We start from the raw sequence: 23,183 nt of genomic DNA on the forward strand, positions 1-23,183 counted from the left end.
GTCCCACAGCACACTATCAGAATGCTCAGAAAGAGTTGTAACTAGATTTTTGTTTGGTCTCTGCTCATTACTGAGAGAGCTCATTGCCTGAATTTGAAATAATTGTTTAAATAAATCATGATGATCTCCCAGGGAACCCGTAGTCACCTCTCATGGAACCTAGGGTTCCACAGAACCCTGGTTGAGAAACCCTGCTCTGTGATGATAACAATTTTTGCAGAGGGGTGTTTTCATCCAACTTCTTCAGCCCCCCTGCTTTTTTTTTTAGCTAATAGTTTTTGCAGTTAAACAGTTCACTATATACCAAATTATAACCAAAAATTATAACAGTTCACTATATACCAAATTATAGTCAAAAATGTGGCTGTAATCCACATTTAAACAAAAGCTGCAGAAATAAATGCACATATAAAACATTATGTTCATTACGCATACTATAGCACATGAAGCATACACCTGGGTAATAGAGATTTAAAATCTACTGGTTTGAAGATAACTAAAAGCTCAGTGTATCTTCTAGATATTTCCAGGCTGTGAGACATTTCCTTTTTGCCTGAGTTGACATGAATGATGCAGTGACAGCGTAGTAAACTTTTGTTGCTTCGTTTGCAGCTCATACTCCAGATAACAGTTTTCTTGGGTTTGTTGTGGAACAGCATCTGAACTCCAGTGATATCAAGCACTTCAATGTCATCAAAAGGCAAGATCAATCACTTGTTTACGGAAAAGTTGATAACTTCTGGAAGGTGAGTAGCTATGTTAAGCAAATTTGTTTCGGTTGAGCATAACAAAAGTTGGTGACGTATAATTTGATAATACTTTTTAAGACTTTTCTGTTCAGGAGTTTTGGGTCAAAGCAGTAGTTCCCAGTATAACAGTGTCATCATTCCTGACACCTGCAGATCAAAAATGAGTGACCTACATCATCCTAAAAAAATCCTTAAGGAGAGCAGCATTTTCTTCTACCTTCTACTGTCTACCTTCTTCCTTTTTTTTAATTGTGAAATATTTTACTTCACACCTCAGTGAGAGGGAACTCAGATTTAAGGTTGGCAGATTATTGTTAGGAAGTGTCCACAGTCTTTCGTCAGGTTCTCCCTGGCACAATTGTAAAGTCCCTCCTTTATCTCCTTTCTGCTTTTAGAACATTTAGGTCAAGAGTCACATCAACTCTAGGATATCCAAGGTTGGATATTCTCCCTTCAAGAGCTGATCCCTCCCCCTCCCCACCATTTTTTAAAGGAAAGCTTCAGTATATCCTATTGCTACTGATATGCCCTCCTAGGAATTGTGTATACTGTAATGGGTAAAATGCATTAATCCAGAAGCCTGAAGAGGATGCTGAACATAAGTACATACAGTACCTTCAAACAGTCTTGATGCAACCATGGTTGCTCAAGGCTAGGGGAGATTAAATCATCTCTCCACTTCCCTGCCTTTTACTTCTCTCCCTTGCAAATTCTGCCAGGGTAAAAACATTTCTAAAAGAAATTTCTAAAAGAAATTTACTACAAAGCCCATTAAGCACTGAGTCTTCTTCATGCAGGATCCAGAGCATCCAACACTCTGGCTTCTATTCTGAACCCTACAATAAGAAACAACAGAGGCACCTACAACGGGGCACATCTGAGAACCGGAGGCTGATAATTGGTTGCCATCTGTGAGATATAACATACATGTTTATAATTCCAGTGGGATAAAGGTCCAATATAGACAGCACAACAAACAGAAGGAACTATAACACTTCTGGTTTCAGATAAATCATACCTTTTTGTGTGTATGTGTGCTTTTGGGTCAGTTTTTGACTCCTGGTGACTGCCTGGACTAGTATCTGCAGTTTTCTTGACAAGATCTTTTGTTTGGAAGTGGTTGACCCTTGCCTCCTTCTAGGGCTGAGAGAGCGTAAGTAGCTCAAGGTCATCCAGATGGCTTTGTGCTGGAAGCAGAACTAGCACTCACAGTCTCCTGGTTTCTAACCCAGTGTCTTAACTACTACATCAAACTGGCTTTCATACCTAGCATCTTTTTATATTTATTTATTTATGTTTCAAAACTAAGTCACAGAATTTAAAAATACAGTACACTATTAATATATGCATAAGTAACTATATATAGAACATACATACATAAGAGGAAGAAACCTTATAAAAACATTTCATTGAAGAGACCAGTTTCTATAAGCTAAGGCTATAAAAATTTCATTTTATCTGAACATAGGAAACATAAATTCTCCTAACTGTAATTAATGTCTATACCACATGATACTGTGTTGTCATTTATCAAATTTATAGAGAGAATGGAATTTTTTTTTACAAAGTATGTTGATAGTTATTTTAATATATTAGTTAAAATTAAAGATTGTAATTGGTTTTCAACAAAATTCTTGGTTATTGATAACATTCAAGGGTTTTATAATCCATCTGTTTAAAATGCCAATAATTGTGGAAAGAGAATGGTGCATGTCCAAGAGACTTACAGTATTGTCACTGCTAATAATTCATTAGTCCCAGTGTAGCAGCCTTCTGGCCAAACTTGCCTGTAGCCTCCCTAAGATGGAAGTTGATTATCCTGAAAGGATAACACAAAAGTTAGTTTCTCTAATTTCAGTTATAAGTTGACTTTAGAACTGCATGTACATACCTGCACATTTATATTAAATGAAAATGGGTAGCATAATTATCAGTACTTTCCAACATTTCAGCAACAGGGAGATTGATTAACCATGTCAATTCATAGCCATGTCCCATTAAACTCTTTCATTTAATATGAATGTGTATGTATGTACATGTATAAATATATAATATTTTGTTGGTTCAGCAGTATATTTGTGGCTCTTAGACAAAAAAAGATTCCCCATTGATTAAACTGCCAAGTGTTTGCACAATTTTTACATTGTTTTCTTTGTGACTGAAAAAGAATTTCATTAATTTATTTAATTTCCATTTTTGAATAATCAAAGATTTTATAGTGCTCCTTCTTCTCATGTACAAAGTTGTTATTTTTTCTCTTCCTCCCCAAAATCAATCTGTCATATTTCTATAACAAAGGGGGGGGGAAACATCCGAAGTTGACATTGTTTCTAGTTTCTATATTCTAGTTTTTATTTATTCATTCATTCATTCCTTCAATGCTTCTAGGAAATTGAGCCAAGCCTAATTAAAACGTTCCTAAAAAATGGTTTGGAAGAAGGTGGTAGTTTCAGGTTCCTGATCATCTCACATCCACAGATTTCTAATATTATAGTGAATAATCGTGGCAGGTAGTCTTATAAGACAGAATCGATAATTGTATATTATTTTTATATACAGTAGAAGAAAATATAAATCAGTAACTCCCCTTCTCTCTGCCCTTGATATTACAATTTTCCAGCACTGATCTTTCTTACTGTGTATGAAAGACACACACAAAACAGTGTGTGATTAAGTGATTAAATTGTGGAGAAAGGAGGTTTTGACTTATATTTAATAGCTAGTAAACATTTAATGTTTATGCCCATATACTGAATAAGTAAGCATGGTAATCAGACTGTGTTCTCTACTCACAATACTGGGTCACTGCTAATAGCAATGAGCATATCAGAAAGTTAGAATTTGTCTAATATTTGCCAACGTAAGTTCAGCAGAGTGTTGTTTTTTTAAACTGGATTTCTTTTTAATTCAGGAAATGAAGCAAGTATCAGCTTATAATCTCAATACAGGTAACATGTGAATTATTATTCACAGGAGTTCTAGAATAAAATGGCAAATATTGAGACTTTGAATCTATCAGAATAGGAAAGTTAGGTTCCAAAGCCTATCGTCATCCTCTTCAGCACCCAAGGACCTCCTCCTCCTTTCTCCCATAATACTTGTTGACGTAATGTATCTGTATTTGCTCCTTATTTGGTCATGGCAGATCTCACTGAATCAGCCCAGTCCTGAGGCTCCATGTGGCTTCTTTGTGACAGGTGGCCTTCTTTACTTGCTCAGATAATGATGGCAACTTTTTCATAATCTCAACTGACAGGTCTCTCAACCATGCATATAAGCAGTGTCACAACATTGTGATGCAAACCTTGACACTTATCTACATGTGTTGAAACATGTACAATGCCGCTTTAGCCAATCTGATGGGAGTGGCAAGTTCACATGCTAGCCTCCAGTGGTATGATTGAGAGGCCCTGTTACCAAGATTATCAGTGCCATGCAAAGCACAGAAACCAGCATAAGCCACATGATGCAAATGGGCAACTCCTATTACCAAAGAAGGAGACAACCTTAAAAAATGTACTTCATACATGCACTAAAACCCATCTGCCATGTTGAATGCAGATAAAGTAACAAAAAAATAAAGTTAGAATTGTGGATACAAGAAAACTTTTCTGTGAACACTGAAGTCTGGTCATTAACAATCTGTACATGTTGAGACTCTTAATAATGAGGACCAGCTGTTTTAATTGAAGAGCTAGCCTTTGCTGCTGTTCCAGAGCACATATTACATATAATTTTTATTAGGAATTTTGATTATAATAGTAAAATCTAATACAAACTAAACTTAGAAAGAAAAGGAAATAGAAAGAAGGAGTAAAAAGTGCAAGGAAAAAGGAAAAGAAGAAAGAGAAAAGTAAGAATATAATAAAGAGAAAAGAAATATATAAAGAAGTGACTTCCAACCTTCATCACAACAAATATAAACAAATTTAGTGACTCTTCACTCCCTCTAAGGTTACGAACATTTATCTCTTCATCCCATATCCCATTTCTTATCTATAAACAAATCCATTAAAAATCCTCTTTTCAGTCCTAGCGTCAGCAGAAAGCCAATAAAGGGTTGTCAGAAGTAACAACTTATATTGTTTTAACCTTGATCAAATAAATCAACTTTATATTCCTTCCTTTTACTTCTAACAGTCTTAATCTTTAGTTCATTCAAATATTGTCATAGGATTTGATTTCTCTTCATTTCTTCTTTCTCTCATTGCACAGAATTCTTCAAGACTTTAACAAGCCTCTTTTGTAAATCCAATAGGAAAAATTTATCCAGGTCACTTTCTTGGTTTGTCACTTTTATTCCCCTTTTAAATTTTAAAACCTCAGCCAATTTCTTTTGTAGATCCAGTGAAACATCCTTTTCTAAGTCATCCTCTTGACTTGTGAGTTGTAAATCCTCTTTCAATACCATCTCTATTTTGTCAGATAAAATTTGCTCTGCATTTGTCATTTCTTCAATAACATCTTTTGGACATAGTCTATCCATAGAAGCAGACATCATTACTGACATTGTTGATATTGTGGCTACTATTTTCTGATTCCATTCTTCAAAAGTCTCCTTCAGTATTTTTATTGTTATAACATTTTGCATAATTCTGTAGGCTTGCATACCTTTCCTCTACCTAAAATCTGGACCACTGGTGTCCAGTTTTTGAAACCATGAAATTGCTTATCTTTGTTACATCTTGTAAAAACCAAAACAGAATCTGTTTCCCACAAGAAGCTCTTTGTTCTTTATAGTTAATTCCAAACTTGTAAGAGTTTCAATATTCCAATTTTATCTGGACCCTTAATCTGTTTATAATTTTCTAAGATCAAAGTCTTATTTAGCTTTTTGTTGTTTATTTCAGATTCTTTGAATTCTTAAGTTATGATTAAAACTTTTATTCAGGATTGAAGGTAAACTCACCTGGCATTTTCAAACTTGTCATTCCAAAGGTCTCTAATAGCTTAGAAGTAATTAATAAGCAATTTCCAAAAGTGATTAGAAAGTGAGGTTTGTGAACTTAGTGTTCTTTAAAAGTTTCCACTGCAGTTGCGAGGAAGATGGCTAATCCTGTGGTCTCCTGGCTCTCAGACCTGTGGAAAACCACTGTCCTGTGGTCTCCTTGAGAGGAGCAGCCATCCAGAGCACATGTGAGTGACCTCCTGTCCTCTCATTATCCAGAGAGGTTCCAAAGAACCGGTCTACTCACCAGTTCCTTGGTCTTTGCCATGGTTGTGAGTTCCGCTTTTGCAGAGTCATCTTCAGTTCACCATACCTCTCCCAGAAGTCCCCCAGAGCACATATTATGATTGTATTAAAAGTGTACAGAATAGTCTTTCCCAACCAGTTTTTCTCCAGATGCACTAGACTTCAGTTTCTATAATTTCCTTCCAGTTCTGCAAGTATGGAAAATTTCACATTAGGGGTCTGATGTAAAAACTATTCATTCTTCTATTAAATGAATTCTGTTGCTTTAAATTTGCTAAAGAGATGAAGGATAGGAGGGAGAAATTATACAGTACATCATAAAAATTGTTGCACAAGATTTCATTCAGCTGATACTTGTGGGAAAATGGTATGTATAATTTTTCCAGAAGCTGTAGTATTGCTCTAGAAAGAAATAAGCAGGCTAAGATTTAGACTTCTACATATGCCCTGGTGAGATTTTGAAGAGTATCAGTTATTAAGAGATTGATTGATTGATTGATTGATTGATTGATTGATTGATTGATATTTTACATTTATATAGCCACCCATCTCACAAAGCGACTCTGAGCGGTGTACAACAATTAAAATAACAAGTGAATAAAAACAGTTTTTATTTATAATTTCTCTTTCTACTCATTTTGCTGCATTAAATATTAGGAAAAATATTTTAACTCACATTCTGCCATTTCCAACCATTAGACATGTGTGTCTTACCCTGTAAGAATAATTACGTTTGCAGAGCAATTGAGGACATACAACTACGGTATTGGCCGATTGCAGCTCAGTCAAAATGCTGCCAGAGTATTAGGTTCCCTCTAGGCAAAAGATGAACGGAACTTTGGGGTGAGGGATTAATTAAACCATCCTGTTGTTCAAAATTTAAAAGGTATTCCCTGGCCTTAGACAGTTGTGTTTTCCATTGATAAAGAAACAAGATCAAGGCTTCCCTAAATAGGAAGCATTTGTTTCTGCCTGTGTGGTGTCAATTTAAGGGTCATATAAGAATGATCTACACATTTTTGTTGCACAATATGAGATGACTACTCAATTATTTTTGTACTGCTGCAAATATTTGTATGTTATACCTACCTGTTTACTTTGTTACCACTTTAAAGAAGACATGACTTTCAAATGAGGGCTTTTTCTAATATTATAAATCACTGCTTGATATTTCCATGATTAAATTATGATTGTCTTTGTGTGAACCACATGTCAGTGTTGTTCTTTTAGAAACTAAAATGTTCATGTAATCCCAACTCATATCAGTGGTAGCCATGAAGAAAGAGTTTACAAACAGCATGTTTTGCAATCCTATTGATATGTCAAATACAAACTATAACTTTAAATATTAGAGACATTTATTCTATAAGGGTAGAATCCACTGTCTTCTTTGGCATCCTCACACTAAAATGGAAACCATAGTATATTGAATCTGCAAAGTATGTATCAAGCATCCATTTATATTAATCAAAATTCTGCAACTCAGCCCAAGGTGTGCCTAAAGACTTCCTTATGTGAAAAAATATCCCAAAAGGAGATTAAAAACTACTATTGTATAAATAATCAGTAGGGATTTATGATGGATGACTATTAAGTATATTCACTAGGACAACAAGAGAGTTTTGTTTACGTTTTCCAGGTTTTTGCAGGATCCTCTTTAAAAGGAGAGGATCCTGCAAAAACCTGGAAAACGTAAACAAAACTCTCTTGTTATTCTAGCGAAGAGCTGCTTTTGATACTTGCCTGTATATAACCTGTATATATTTATAAACAATATGATATGGTTTCAGCTGATAAGATTCAAAGCTATATTATGTTATTGTTGTTCCCAAGTCAGTACATTTCATTGTTAGGGATCATGTTATACCTATGTTTTATTTTTGAGGCATTTAAACATAAATTATGGGCACTTGCTGTTATACTCCAAAAGGTTCAGGCAGTGTAAACAGTGCAATTATACAGTAATAAAAGTGTTTTTTTTTTTAATTCTAAGAAAATGCTGTCATTTTCTCTAAATTAAAAAAAATGATAAGATCATTGTCATAATTCCTTTTAAGGTTCTTAAGTTTTAGCAAAAGCTTTTATCACCTCAAAATACAGACATCAAAACCCAAAATCTATTTTAATATTTTAAAAATGGATACCTTTCATGGATGTTGTGGCGAAACCAAAATGGTTTATTTTGTTTTGTTGGCAATCCTATCATTGACGTTCTTTGGAAGCACAATCAAGCTGATCACTCTTGAGATTTTCTGCAAATATACATGGACACAATGAATCAACTTTGTTGTCCTTGAAGTCTTAATTTTTATCATGATCCTTCCAGTTGTTCAGTGAATTTTTTTTCCCAGCTGGTCCACATTGACAGAGAATTTGCTTCATTTTCTCTGTGTTAGAAGAGCAGTTGCCTTCTAGGTGGAGTAATTTTCATCATCGTGGAAAGACCAGTGCTTCTTCCTAGACTCCAAGGTCCATCAGGAAGGTTTGAATTTTCTTCCCAGTGCCTGGCTAAATGGTTAAATAAAGCTTTGGGTAAGTTTGCGGAACAAGAGTACCCACTTTCTGGAACTATGTTGGGCCAGTAACATGGACCTAGGCCTTTACCTTTATTCAGCTCTGTTGGTTCGAACAGAGATATGCGAGTTTTGCAAAAGCAGTTCTTTTTTTGGTCACTTTATGACTACCAGGCCCTCCTCCTGGTAATAGCTGGCTATTCATCCAGCCCAACCTCCTACTTTGCTTGGAATCAGGTGACCCTTAATGTTCCTTTCCAGACCCATTATGTTAATCTTAGAAGCTGCAGGGTTCTTGTCTTGCCATATTATGCATATGGAGGTCAGGCTCCCACTTAAATTTCTACAAGCTCTAGAAGTTTCAGAACAGTCCTTTACACAGGTGTATAACTGATATGCATTAGTCCACAGATAAGCAGTCAAAAAACTGCAGTAACAGGTAAGTAACCACTTTGCCTTGCTGCTGGCGTAACAAACAATTGCACACAGATGCTCTGCGTAACTGGCTAATTCTTCTACCTGGTTTGTTTTTTCTTTCTAGGATAAAAAGTCCTATTTGGATGTCATTCACACCTATACGGAAGTCCATGGAACTGTCCATGGGACAAGTGCTGTCTATATGCCCAGCTATGTTAAAAACCATGGGATTCTCAGTGGCCGAGATTTACAGTTCTTGCTAAGAGGAACAAAAGTAAGTTAGCTGGCTTTTTCAGAGTTTAAATGGGTATGACCTAGCTTACTTTAAAATGTTTTAATCTTCACTACTCCCTTGTTCCATAATATGTTCAGATCCAAAAAGGTCCTTTGGAATGTACAGAAGTGTGAACATTAGCACCTGCCTGCAGCTTTTTAAAGGGCCCACAACTTTTCCCAGGGTCACATAACCATCTTCTGCAGCTGTTACGTGATCCTGGGGGGTGGAAATGTGGTTGCTTTAAAGAATTGCAGATAGGTGTTAATTTGTGGGCCTTCATGTCCTGAAGCATCTTTGGGGAATCAAATCCAAAATGTTGCATAACCCTATTCCATAATAACTCCATAATAACCCCAATAACATAAGGCTTATTTAGAAAAGCTTTAGGTTTCTTTCTCACATTTTGGTGCTATGTTGTTAGGGGCAACTGATATTTTTCAACTGAGGAGTGCAACCATTCTTTTAGGTGTGTCCAGAACATTGAAATGCCCCATTTTGAGTTTAAAGTAACCAGACAAACAGTCTCTAGGCACCTGGACCACACTTCAGTGGCATCACTGGTTAGCCCAGGGACAGGATTAAAGTTGAGTAATATCAGCTGACTGATGATACCTGTCCCCATGTTGGCAAATTACCTCACTCATCTGCTTCATGTAGATGTTGAATAGGAGGAACGAGAGCATTGAGCCTTGTGACACCCTACAACTGAGGAGCCTAGGGCCCAGTCTTTCCCTACCACCAATGACTGGAACCACCCCATTTGAAAGGAGGAGAATTGCTGCAGAACAGTATCCCTTACTCCCAGCCTTCAGGGGCAGTGCAGAAGGATACCATAATTGTTGGTATTCAGGACTGATGAAAGGTCAAGCAACATCAGAAGGGTCATACACTCCCTATCCTAGTTTCACCAGAGATCATACACAACTGCAATTGGTGCTATCTTCACACCATACCTGGGCCAAAAGCCTGACTGAAATAGGTCCAGATAATCCCTTTCTTCCAGGGCCTTCTTCAGTCATCACCCTGACCCAGCCCCCCATTTCTGGAGGCATTCACCTATCAGGAAGAGAGGGGTCCTGTAATGGTATGTGGGAAAGATCTTGGGAGACAGGGCAAAGAGATGCTGCCTAGGGAACAGTCAGATGGCAAGATTGATGTCAGCCTTACCAGGTAGACCAGACAGGAAGTAGGACCAGATAAGCTAATTCTACTTTATTGTAAAGCTACATTAACAGAATCTTGCAAGTCTGCAAGTACGATTCTCCCGCCATCTCCTTTACAGCCCGAGAAACTAGGGAGGGTCCCTCCTGAACCTCTTGCCCCACCCACTGACCAGCTGCAGGCTATGCTGTCTCTTACCTAACTGTTCCCTAGGCAGCATCTCTTCACCCCCATCTCCCAAGGTCTTTCCCACATACCATTACAGGTCCAGACTAAAGTAGCCTAGCCACTGCTACCGAGAACCCTGTGTACTTCCTCAGAACTCCCAGGATAAACCTATTGCAGATCATCCACAAAATAGTCACCTCCTCAGGACTTGCCCAGCTGGTATCCAGCTTGGAGCGGATCAGAGTGATTTAGTCATCCAGATGCCTCCAAAAATCCTCCAAGAGACTAACCGCCCCCCCCCCATCCCCCTAGTAAAGCCTGGTTCATTTTAAAAAGGGCTACTGGGGATGCAATAAGAGCCAGAAAATATTTATCTTCTGCCTCTCTGATTACCACAGTGTAGGAGATCCAAGTGCTCAAAGCTGAAGCAAACATTAGCAGTAAACATTTAGAATTTCCCTTAGGAAAATAAGATAATCCTCACAGATGGAGGAGGAGCCTCCAGAGGAACCTCCAAATTAGAAAAACCATGTTGTTTATTCTGAGTCCAAGTTATTTCAGCTATTGCAGTTTTGATTTCTGTGCCATTGGGGATAACTTCTTCTATAGCTATCTCTGCCCATTCATTTCCTGAAGTTCCTGAAATAGTAACTGTAGTATTGCTCCAAGAACAGAGGTCCTACAAAATAGTCATAGGATGTCATATAAAAACGGACCTACCTGTTTTTAGTACAATTCTGCATAACTTTCAGTATGGCCAGGCACACTGGGAAACCATGAATGTCAGATTTTTCTGTTTGTATTCATTCTCTGTGGAATCCTGTACTTAATAGCTTGGAAGTGGCAAGGGGATGGAGTTTCTGAAAACCCCAAAGAAGGAATTAAGGTCTTTGGACTAACATGGACCCTGAATAGTTTGTAATTTAACCTGGATGCAATCTGGATGAAATTCTAGTCTGTCCCTTCACAGTATGGACATTCCTAATGCTATTTCGAAGATCTTGTATTATGAAATTTGGCATGTACCTGCAGTATGACTAACAGGATTTGCATTCTTAATGATACTGTATAAACAAAAACTTTTCATTTAAAATGAAGTTGAACATCGATGTGGTATTTTTGGTTTGATCAGGTTGACATAGTAAATAATGTTGTATCTTCTAAAATAGGCTTTACAGTTTGTAATAGTTGCTTAATGTGATTGAAGGACAGTTGGTTTTGTATTTATTATTAACTGGTAACAGAAGCTCTTGACCTGTCAAAAGGCACAGTTCCCAGGTTCCATGAAAAGGAGATTTTCCTTAACATGTTGACAGCGTAGAAGAGAAAAGAATGTTCCAGTGCTGAAGTTACAAACAAAAAATGTTTATTTAACCAATGCTATTATTTTCTGTTCCTAATTAAAACCAAATCATCACTGAATTGTTGGTGACATTTTCATATCCTTCAGCCATGTTTCTGTTGCAGTTAATTTAAAAAACAATCTCAGATTGCCTAAATTTTTATTTCAATTAGACATTTTGGACAAAAATTCAGAAATGGATCATTTTGTGTACCACAATGTTGCTTAAACCAATGTATGTGTGAGGGAGTGAGAGACGGAGGGATAACAAACAATTCCAGTGCATTTTATTTCGGAAGGTTTTTTTTTTTTTCCATAGTTTAAATGTCATTCTTGGCCTCTTAATAAGAAATGTCTATTATAAGCATTGTAACATCTTACAACCAGATGGTAGCTATCTCCTGTGGTTTCATCCTGTCTCCTCAACTCCAAACTTGTGTAGTACTACTATTCAGAAACAAGTTTCTTGCCTTTTGCAAATTATAGAAAACAAAGAAAATGTGAGTATTAGGATGGCAGTGATAATTCTTGTATTTCCTGTTTATAAATCCCTTGTGTTTTCTGTTCCAATTCTCTTGTAATACGTGAATTTCTAAGAATAGCCTTCCGATATAACTTTCCGCTTAGCTGTGCGGCTGTGGATAAATTCATATTCCAGCAAACGTTGCTGCCACCTACTGTTTGTACTTAGAAATTCTTTGGCTCCTTGAATGATATGATCACGTAACAACAATCCAGCAGCACCAGAGGACAACCAGTCGACAAAAACTGGCTTAAGCAATTAAATTGTAAAAGCTGTATTCATATGCATTTGGGGCCCTTTCCCAAATACATTTTAAATCAGTTTGCCCTATTATAATCTATTGCTCTTAATTATTTTCATATATGTACTCATAGACAACATGTGGATATTTTCCACGTGATAAAAGTACTTTGTACTCTGTGTTTTGGTTTGGTTTTTTTGTTTTTTGTTTTTTTTGGAAAGCTGTCCTAAATTCAGAAAAATTCAAATTCCGAAAGACCATTGTCATAAAAGGCACACCAAACTAATTTCTAATCTTGGCTAGATAGGGTTTAGAGCTTACTGTTGATTTAGGCTTGATTCTATCAATCTCAACCCAGGCTGTAATAGCAGCCCTATTTTAATGTTGTTTATAAACACATTTTAAGGCTATTTTTGCATTGAGCAAGTGAAGCTTCTCAGCTAAACATTATTGTGGAGGGGTTTGAACACTCTAATAGTAGGTTTTTTACTTCCCCTTGGTGGAGTTATTATCTGAAATGATTATTGAGAAAATTAATACAACTGAATGGAACAGAATTCATTCTGTTCCTTTTTTTCCACTGTATCACAAAGGAGCAAACAGGCAGCACCCTCCATTCTTGGAAGGTTATTTTTCTGAAAAGATTTAGGATCTTCCAATCTGCGTCAAGTTGGTTCCTGCTTGATAGCACTGTCAAACCCAGCCAAGCTTAAGCTAAATCCTGGCTACTTTAAAAGCCTCTTTCTGACAGCCAGGGCAAGAAATTGCAAAGGTTTTGGAACAGAATTTGCAAAAGGCGATGAAAGATTTGGGGAGAGAAATGACTCTATTTAGTATCCAGGTTCTCAGTACTGTTCAAAAATACAGATTTATGACTTAGGTTCAAATGAGTTTTCTCAAGATGCACATGATAGAGAAAGACCTAACTCAAATCTTTTTATTTTGCAGCTTTTTGTGGGCCTTGGCTTCCCATATGAGGGTCCTGCACCTTTGGAGGCTATTGCAAATGGATGTGCATTTTTGAATCCAAAATTTAATCCACCAAAAAGCAGCAAAAACACAGACTTCTTCAAAGGCAAGCCAACTCTTAGAGAGGTATGTTTTTATTTGTGATTACTGTTGATAGTGAGATGTGTCTTTTGAAACACATCTCTTAAACACAACACTGTACTGAAATACATTATTTTACTGTTCTTATCATGCCATACTGTTGACATAACATGACAGAGTTCAAGCCAGAGAATAAATCCCAGTTACTTTTTTTTTACTTCACAAATGCTCTGGTTTTTAGTCAGGCTGATCCAGCAACAATTACCATAATTGATTTCCTTCACATTGAATCTTCTTCAATAGACATGATGGAATTGCTGTCCAACAATTTATAGAAAGCTAGTTCCTAATCACTTATGCTTGAAAGAATTATACCACTTAGGGCGTAGCTGTTTAATGCTCTGCCTCACCTCCATTATTAACTTTTCCAGCTGTTAAGTGCTGTAGGAGAAGCCATTTTGAGGACATCCCTGTTCACAGAGATTTATTTATTGAACAAAGAAATCTTGGCCTGCTTCACCATAAATTACTGAACAGTCTTCTTTCAAAGCTAAGGTTGGTCCCCAGTCCTTTGGCTTCTTGGTGACAAAATTAGGGATGGCGCAGATTGTTCAATCAGACCATCTCTGGACTGAACACATGATTTCTCCAGGTACGAACCTAAAAAAAACATATTGTAGGTAGAGGTTTTCAGGGTGGAAAAAACTGGAAAAAGGTAAGTCCTTGGCAATGGTGCTAAACAGCAGTAGCTAAGAGGAGGTAAGTACAAGATAAGTGCAAAGAATGTGTTGAAGGAGTATGCAGGCTTACTGGGTATATGCCACACTTGAATTCAAGCATGGTGATAGCTAAGTGGAGGTAAGCCATAGGGAGGCATTGAGCAGATCACAGTCTCACAAGCCATGCAGTGGAAGGCCAAGTCATGTCCTCCTTATCCTGGATGATTTCTCCAGCTTTTGTTTCGGCCCAAACCAGGAATAACCAAGATGTTCTGGATATTAGTTTGGCTGGACCACACCTCGTGTCCATGCAGTCACCAGGAGTTAAGATTGACTCAAAGGCACCCCAAAAAAGAAAAAAAGTACTGCATGCCTAAAAATTCTTTGCTTCTCATCATTTCTCAGGGTTCCCTAAAAGTATGATAAGTAATTAATAGGCAAGATATCAGAAAAATAAGTAAGGCCTTCTTAAATAATGTGATGTATAACTTTGAAGATTGCTAAATAAACATAAACTCTAAAAATATGAAATTTCTTTCACTTTTATTTCAGTTGACATCTCAACATCCCTATGCTGAAGTCTACATTGGGAAGCCTCATGTTTGGACAGTAAATATCAATGATCTTTCTGAAGTGGAACAAGCGGTGAAAGCAATTTTGAGACAAAAGGTTAATAAAGATAGTTGTCTTTTTAATCAGTGGTTTAAAATGAAATAAAACATGGTAGGCTGTATTATAAGGGTTTGTTATGAAGAAGAAAGCTTTATCAAACAAAGATAAACATTCTAGAAAATTTGTACTTTAATGTTAAAATCCCAAAGAAAGGTTGGAAGTTGCAGTAGCATTAAGCATTTCTTAATGAATAAAAATACCTTAAATATATTAGTAGCAAGTATTACAGAAATTGGATGTGATAATTTAAAAATATTATGAATTACAGATAGTCCTCGCTTACTGACCACTCATTCAGCAACTATTTGAAGTTATGATGGTGCTGAAAAAATAACTTTACAGTCTATTTACAACCTTTTATGACCTTTGCCGGTCTCAATTGGGGTTGTTAAGCAAGGACTACCTGCGTATTGCATTAAATTCTGTAGAATTAGAGCAAGTATTAAGTATTTTTCTATTATTTGGAGGAGAAGTTACATTTAAGGAATATGAGGGGTGGATTTTTTTTTTAATACTTAAAATGATAATTTTAGGGGGGAGAAATACTCATCTAATAGCACTAAAGCATCACATTAGTATGTAACTTCATATATCTCTGCATAGATATTTCTATCATTGTGTGCATTTATTTAAGGGAAATAGTACTGCATTATGTACTGAAACAAGTTGCTGCAGTATCGAAGATTAGATACTTAAAATATGAGAATTAGAAAAACCATAAAATTGTAAAAGATTCTTACGAAAATACTGGATGGCAAATACTATTGCTGTAAAATTTGCTGAGTATCCTTGCTTTGTATGTTCTCAGTGGCTATGTGAAAAAAGTGAATTATACGTATCAGCGATAGGCTTCTCAAGCAGGTGCTCTTCAGATGTATTGGGACTACAGCTGACATATTCCCAGCCACATGACTGACAGTACTAGAAAGTGTAATCCCAAGACATCTGGAACTTACTGGTACAATCCAATATTAAACAAGTGAACTTTAGCTTTCACAGTGGGAATGCCCCTTGTTGTCTTTCCCCTCTTCCAAAAAGATCCCCAGTAATCTGTAGTAAATGTAAGGCTGTATGTGAGTAAGGAAGAATTCTTTCTGTTGGCAAATGCCATTCCACTTGGTGACAACTCTAAGCTTACAGATGGATTTAACTGAGTACTTGTTCAGATATTTAGCAGACTGATGTTCTCTGAAAAGTGTGTTCTCCATTGCACAATTAAAATGTATTCATATTACTTATATAACAGATTGAACCTTACTTGCCTTTTGAATTCACATGTGAAGGAATGCTTCAGAGAATGAATGTGTTCATTGAGAAACAGGTATGGTTTCTATATCAATAATCATTTCCTTTGTTTGTAAGTATGCAACAATTTCACTTTTGGAAGGAAATTATACTTCATAATTTCTTTTTAATTTAGATATTACTCAAAACCAGATACCCATTAGTCTTTTCCTGTCTTCACTGTGCAGTTGGTATACTGATCCTTTCTCTTCCTTTTATTTTGAACATACCTGAAGATGTGTTTTTTCATTATTTGAAATCCTTTGATAACTTAGCTTTCTTGACATTCTCTCTACAGCTTTGGGTTACAATTCTGTATTTTTCTTCAGGGAGCTGCCCTCTTTCTAGTTCCTATATTTTTTTGTTTTCAAATCTTTACTAAACTTTGCTAAGCTTTTTCTGTAGCCATGTTGGCTCCATTTTCCCCCCTTCATTGGAATTATTTCCATTTCATATGATATTAAATGCTTTAAAAAAAAATTGGATGCCTTTGAGTCAGTGTTGACTCCTGATGACTGCTTAGACAAGTCCCTACAGTTTTCTTGGCAAGGTTTTTTGGAAGTGGTTCACCCTTGCCTGCTTCCTGGGTCTGAGAGAGAGTGGCTGGCCCAAGGTCACCCAGATGGCTTTGTGCCGAAGGCAGGACTAGAACTCATAGTCTCCCAATTTCTAGCCATGCTTTAACTCTATATTAAATTCTTTGTAGTTATAAAAGATACCCAACTCTCATTAGTGGGTTTCTTCCACTCTTTCAGTTAAGAAAATTCCATTCTCAGACTTATGCATTATTTTATTGTCATTTTTATATTGTGATGTTAGCTGCCCAGAGTAATTTGGCAAGTGGATGACCATATAAATTGAGTAAATAAATAAATTTGCAAAATTTTAAGTTACAAATGAATAGCTTCACTATTTTTCCATTTTGATGCCTTTGCTGCTATTAGTAAATTATGTAATGATAGACATTTCTAGAGTATTTTTAGAAGAATAATTATATTATCATTAATTATCTACCTAATTTGCCTCCCAGAGTAGTAGACTGAAAAGTTCATCATACGTGACAAAAACCAGTTTTTTTTCACATTTACATTTCCAGGATTGTCTAATCTATTCTGCTTTATATTCTTTAAATCTACTTAAGTGAAATCCCATTTAAATTGTGATTTTTATCTAATATTTAGGCATGGTAACTTGCCTTGGTTCTTTAGAAAAATCAGTAACAGGTATTGATGTATTCTTTTCACCAAAGGATTTTGTTTTTAATGTTAAGCTTCCTTTGCTTTATTTCTTTGTAAGGTAAGATTAATTTCAACAAAACCATTACTAGATTCCTTCCATTACTGAGTAGCCTTTTATTCAAGCAGCACTTCTCCGATGGCTAAATGGGAACACAATTTTTGCTGATTTCTTCTTCTTCCTGATGTTCCCTATCCCTTCCCTCTAAAGTCTACTCTGAACAGTTGGAGAGAGTAGAAGAGTGGAAGTAGTGTCCCTTGATGCTAAGAGAGGAATTCATGGAAATTTATTCCATGCGCTTACCACCCCAGACCATTTAAGCAGATCTCTGTTTGAGGTCCTATCCACCAATAGAATAATATGCTTTCAAAGCTACTTTTTCCTTAAGAAAATACATATTGATTTTTGACATCTTGTTGAATCTCTCTTTCAGTTTTCTCTATTACACGTTGCTGAATAATTGGAAATATTGAAACCAATTTATACGCATTATTTCCTAATTAAGATCCAACCTTGACACTCTAGTTAAACTGTTTCTCATTTGGTGATATTCTTTAGCTTCAAAAGTTATACCGTTTACATTTATCATTAAACATTTGTACTACAGACAAAGTACTAAAATTTCTGTGTCCCAAACTTTAAGTAGGATACTAGATTTCTTTCCTTTTTTTTTTTTTTTTTTTTTAGAATCAAATAATGCATATGTTTTCTCAGGTAATACCAAGAGACAAAACAAAATGGGCACTGTAAAACAACTCATTGCTCAACACAATACCATGTGGAACAACTGGTATCACACCAATTCTTATTATTTTAGTTGTACTACATACAATTATTATCATCCAGCCCAGTTAGAAGGTACATCTGCTAGTGATTCAACTCTCTCTCTCTCTCTCTCTCTCTCTCTCTCTCTCTCTCTCTCTCTCTGTCTCTGCATTTTCCATATGTAGAAAGTATTGTTTGTTGTTGTAAGCAGTCATTCTGCAGAATTCAGCAATACCTTGTTTAGCACAGGAAACCAGCTTATGGTGATGGCAAACAGTGTAGTATCCTGGGGGAAGCATAGAGAAACGAAAGGCATGCTTGTAGCTGGTGCTACAGAAGTCCAGTTGCATTCCCCCCTCCCAAACAAAAAAATCAGTATTTCCAGCAGGAATTGGAGCCAGCAGAGTAATTTATCCCAATCTTGAGATAGGTGCTGGTGAGATCTAGCCTGCCCACTGTGCAAGACAGGTTTAATCCTAGAAGGAAGAAGCGGGATTGGGACCAAATCTTCTGGCAATTGAAGAAAAGTATGTAAAGGAGGGCATTTAGTAGGCTTTGATATTCCTAAGATCCTTAGGAACTGTGATAAGCAAGTCTGCTTCTTTTCATCAAGGAAATATTTGGGCAATTAGAGTAATAATGAAGGTTGTGCCCAGTGTTGCAGATATTTGCTATATGTCATTGTTGCATGATTCAGGGCAGCAATAATAAATCCATTTATTTGGAGTGAATGAGAAGTGTATAGGGTTAGGAATGACCAATGAAGCATTCATTGCAAATTGTCAATTAAGTAGTGTGTACCAGAGAGGAAAAAGTGAGTATACTTCAGTGGGATGAGTTGTCACTTCAACTTTCCCAGCCTAGAGAACTAACTGGGGGTTAGACCTTTTTAAGAGAAGCTTGGGCTTTGTATTTTGCGTTTTCTTCGCATCCTGTTGGAAAATGTGGTGTATCAAAAGGATTGAGGTAAGTATTATCGAGGGATGGAGATTTCAACCTTCTTTTAAAATTACAGTAATGTGATACACTGTATTAGACTTCACTGTTACTCTGTAAAATGAATACCACCAAAATGTATCATTTCTAAAAATGATAATCTATACATATTGGTTGAGAAATTTTGCTGATACTGTACAATACCTGGGCTGAGGGATTCCCTGCTGGTAAACACTGCAATCTTTCCAGGTTTTTATAGGAGCATAATAATTTTAGCTTAGGAAGTCATGGAAATACCCTATGTTGTTTCAGGATTTCTGTCATGGGCAAGTGATGTGGCCTCCGTTAAGTGCTCTTCAAGTTAAAATTGCTGAAACTGGAAAATCGTGTAAACAGGTTTGTCAAGAAAATCAGCTCATCTGTGAGCCATCTTTTTTCCAGCACTTGAATAAGGACAAAGACCTCTTGAAGTAAGTTTAGAATGCAAGAAAATACTGAAATGTTCTTTTAATCTGAATTGGATAAGCAAGAACTATTGAAAGGCAACTTCTGCTCAGTACAGATATTACAAAACAAGTTAGGCATATCATACAAGTAGGGGCAACAAGATTTCCCTTGAGCCCTTGCACTTGTGACATAGGTTCAGAATCACATGCTGTTACTATCTGAAATGATGCAGAAGCCACCCTGCCTTCAGTTGTAGACATGAGTATCTCCCTATTGTAGCCCTTTGCATTGTGCATCACGGCTGTAACAAACTGGGGTCTCCCACAGTGTCAGTCCTCTTGGGACATTAACATTATAGGTTAGTGAATAGACCTGTATATTCCAGAAATGAAGCAATAGGTAATAACTAACAAATGCAATTTACTAAATATTTTTGAAGCAAATAGCATACATTGCAGTGAACACATTGCAGTGTTTGATGACTACAATTAATAGTTTACAGGTTAAGAAAAAGATATGATCGCTGGGGAAATATAGTACATTCAGCTCAATGGAAGGATGCTAAATAGAAAGCTGGAATGAGGATTCTTACTAAGCAAATGAAGGCAAGAAGTTTAAAGATGTCAGTAGTCTACAGGTTAACACAGATATAAGACAACACTGGTCAATGCCCTGACAAACTATAGGGCAAATAGGAAGATAAGTAGATAAAGCAAGATTAAGAGAAGAAAGAGGGGAGGAGTTGCAGGAATTGAATCTTAGAAAAAGACATTTAGAGAAGTTTCTTAGCTTCTGGATCAGTTAGGAAAGGAAAAAAGCAATCAAGTTACCCATCCTTGCTGGCTTGTGTTTGATGGAAGCTGGCTTAGCTTCTTTTGGGTAAAGAAAAAAGGCTAGAGAGAGAAAAAGATGAGAGGTCAGTAGATCATGTGAGTAGAAGTATTGCTTTTTCTCTGAGGACTTGGAGGTTGAGGGCCTTTTCTTTCCTTGCAGAATTTAGCAAATAAAATAATTTCAAGGATTCAGTTATTAATAATTGGTCAAAAGAAAGAAGAAAACCATTTGATTCTCCTGCTTGGCCAAGCAGATTCTTTACCATCATGATTGGTGATACACAGGACCTTATCAGCGATTATCCTAAATGGAGAACTTTCCCAATGTGCTTACCTTTGGCAACTTGCAGCAAGACATGATTCATTTTCAGTACTGGAATTATCAGTTGTTCACTGTAATTTATAGATATGATTATATAGTAGTGCATAAGGGATGCTTCTATGTGCATTGAAAGTACCTTTCACTACTCAGAGTTGGAGATGTTGAGAATGTAACTGCAATTGGGGAAAAAGCAAAGAAGCTGGCCTCCTTCTATCAGTCATTTCAGACTGATTTCATTGTGCAGGTGTGAGTGCCATGTTGGATGGCAACTCCTATCAGTATACCGGCCATGCTGCGTGAGGCCAATGGGATGTGTAGGAAGCCTTTTATTGTCCACTCCTGCATGCATGGTGCGGTGCTCTTCAGGCTGCCTTAAAGTCCCAGGGGAACAATTAACAGAACTTTTTTTAAAAAAAACAATACCTTCAATATAATGTGATATGAAAGCATTTTTCCCATTAAATTTGACACATGAGCAAGAATGAACATGGGTTTTGCCCAAATAGTAAAACCTTTGCAGAATACCAGTGAATATTATCCAAATTGTTTGTACTATAATTACTATAAAATATAGAATTAGATAGTTCATAGCTTTTTTCTTTAATTTTACAGGTACAACATTCAGTGTCATACAGTTGAGTCTGCAAATGATATTCTGGTCCCATCTTTTGATGAAAAGAAAAAGCACTGTGTTTTCCAGGGTGATCTTTTGCTGTTCAGCTGTGCAGGATCTCATCCAAACCTCAAAAGGATCTGCCCTTGTAGAGACTATCTTAAAGGACAAGTTGCACTGTGTAAAGACTGTCTATAGCAGGACATTAATGTGACTTTTCGAAGTGGCTTGGAGAAACCCATTTTGTGCACTTTGCTACTGCAGACAAAAGAGTTCTTCTGCTGAAGAGCAGAAATCTGTACCAAGAAAGGGCAGATAAGTGATATAAATGTTTAAAAAACCTCAACTTTTTATGTTTTTGTTTTCTGAAGTAAGCTACTCCAGCCAAGTTCATAGAAATCTCTTTATTCAAAGAAGTGACAAATCAAGTTCCAACAAGGTAAAACAAGAGCTTGAGATAGGTTGGGGTTTCCCCCCAGGGACTCCTCACGATGGACAGTTTGTCAATATCACATCCAGTAGAAAAAAATAACCTGAAAGGATTGGATAGTGCAGAAGAGACTAAGACTTATCGTAGGTATGCTAAATGGTGGTGCTGCTCCCATCGACTTGGAACTACAAGGTCATGCAGCTGCTGAAAAGCATCACCAGATCTTGGTCACTTTTTGACTCATCCCTTGTCTTTCTCCAGCGTCACTGCTTGAGAGAGCCACGCAAGGGAACCTTCCAAACCAGGACTGGTAGCTGACAGACTGACAGATCCTTTTGGCTTGATCCTGGGTTATGATTGTGGCATTAATCAGGGTTTTAATAGCCACATAAACACCCAATTTTTAAAAATGCTCTTGTTTCGAACTCTGTATTCCCTTTCTGACTTGTCCAAAGGTTTTGCTTAGGGTGTTTGTTAGAAATACTGTGTAATCATTGGAAGCAAAATGGTTTCATTGGAGCAATATTTTATTTCTTGAATTTGCTGTAAGGTAGCAAAACAGCAACTAAAATATGAAAATAGAAAAAAGACCATTACAAAATGATACATGGTAGAAGAGTGGTCTTCCCTGGTATCTTGTAGGAATTTAAAGAACAATTATGGCCTGCAAATAATGGCTATGAAAAGGGGAGTTTATTTTCTGCAGTCCTCAGTTAAAAAGTGGGTATGTGGAAATAGGCCATTTATTTTTTAAATTGCGATTAATCCAGAATATTGAAGTCAAACGTTGCTTGTAGACAGGATTTAAGCTGTTCCTTAAACAAAAATGCACAGTAACTTTTTTTTAATGTTTTTTTCAGCACAACTGACACATCTTTAATGCACTGCTTGTGGATAGGAAAAAAGCATTGAATTGAAAATGAATGTCTTGTCATTTTGCAGCTAGGTTGGAAAGGCCTGGGAGCAGGGAGCGAGAGGAGGGGAGAGACTTGGACCATTTGCAAAATAAAAACTATTATTTCCCTCCTTTGTAAACATCAGTTAATTACTATTTCTACTGATAGAATAATATGCCTACTTTTAATCTTTTGTAATCTATCAGCTCATTACTTGATGCATTATTTTATATCTGAAGGTCATTGCATATCTCTTGACTTGCTGAAGACCACAAAAGAAACATTTTTTGAACAAATTGCCAAGTTGAAGTCAATTTTTCAAAAAAAAAAATAGTTAAAATACATTTAAATCTGTGTGAACATAGTATTTACAGAAACCAATTATTTATATTAAG

The 23,183-nt window shown here is 36.5% G+C and overlaps 1 protein-coding gene across 4 annotated transcripts in view; it reads left to right on the forward strand.

Annotated features, from left to right (window-relative positions):
- MGAT5 (alpha-1,6-mannosylglycoprotein 6-beta-N-acetylglucosaminyltransferase) overlaps positions 1–22,749 on the forward strand; it is a 141,989-nt gene extending 119,240 nt beyond the window's left edge. For all 4 annotated transcript variants that reach the window (XM_088146490.1, XM_088146493.1, XM_088146491.1 and 1 more), the window contains 7 exons: positions 613–746; positions 8,998–9,147; positions 13,534–13,680; positions 14,907–15,023; positions 16,273–16,347; positions 19,560–19,717; positions 21,462–22,749. In XM_088146490.1, coding sequence (XP_088002616.1) covers positions 613–746; positions 8,998–9,147; positions 13,534–13,680; positions 14,907–15,023; positions 16,273–16,347; positions 19,560–19,717; positions 21,462–21,660 — 980 coding nt within the window. In that variant the 3' untranslated portion in view covers positions 21,661–22,749. The remainder of the gene's footprint in view (positions 1–612; positions 747–8,997; positions 9,148–13,533; positions 13,681–14,906; positions 15,024–16,272; positions 16,348–19,559; positions 19,718–21,461) is intronic.
- Positions 22,750–23,183: the final 434 nt, after the last annotated feature.

This window comes from Python bivittatus, unplaced genomic scaffold (assembly GCF_059951505.1).
Source record: "Python bivittatus isolate LINGU-HERP-01145 unplaced genomic scaffold, Pbiv_v1 ctg000480_np1212, whole genome shotgun sequence".
Classification (NCBI taxonomy): domain Eukaryota; kingdom Metazoa; phylum Chordata; class Lepidosauria; order Squamata; family Pythonidae; genus Python; species Python bivittatus.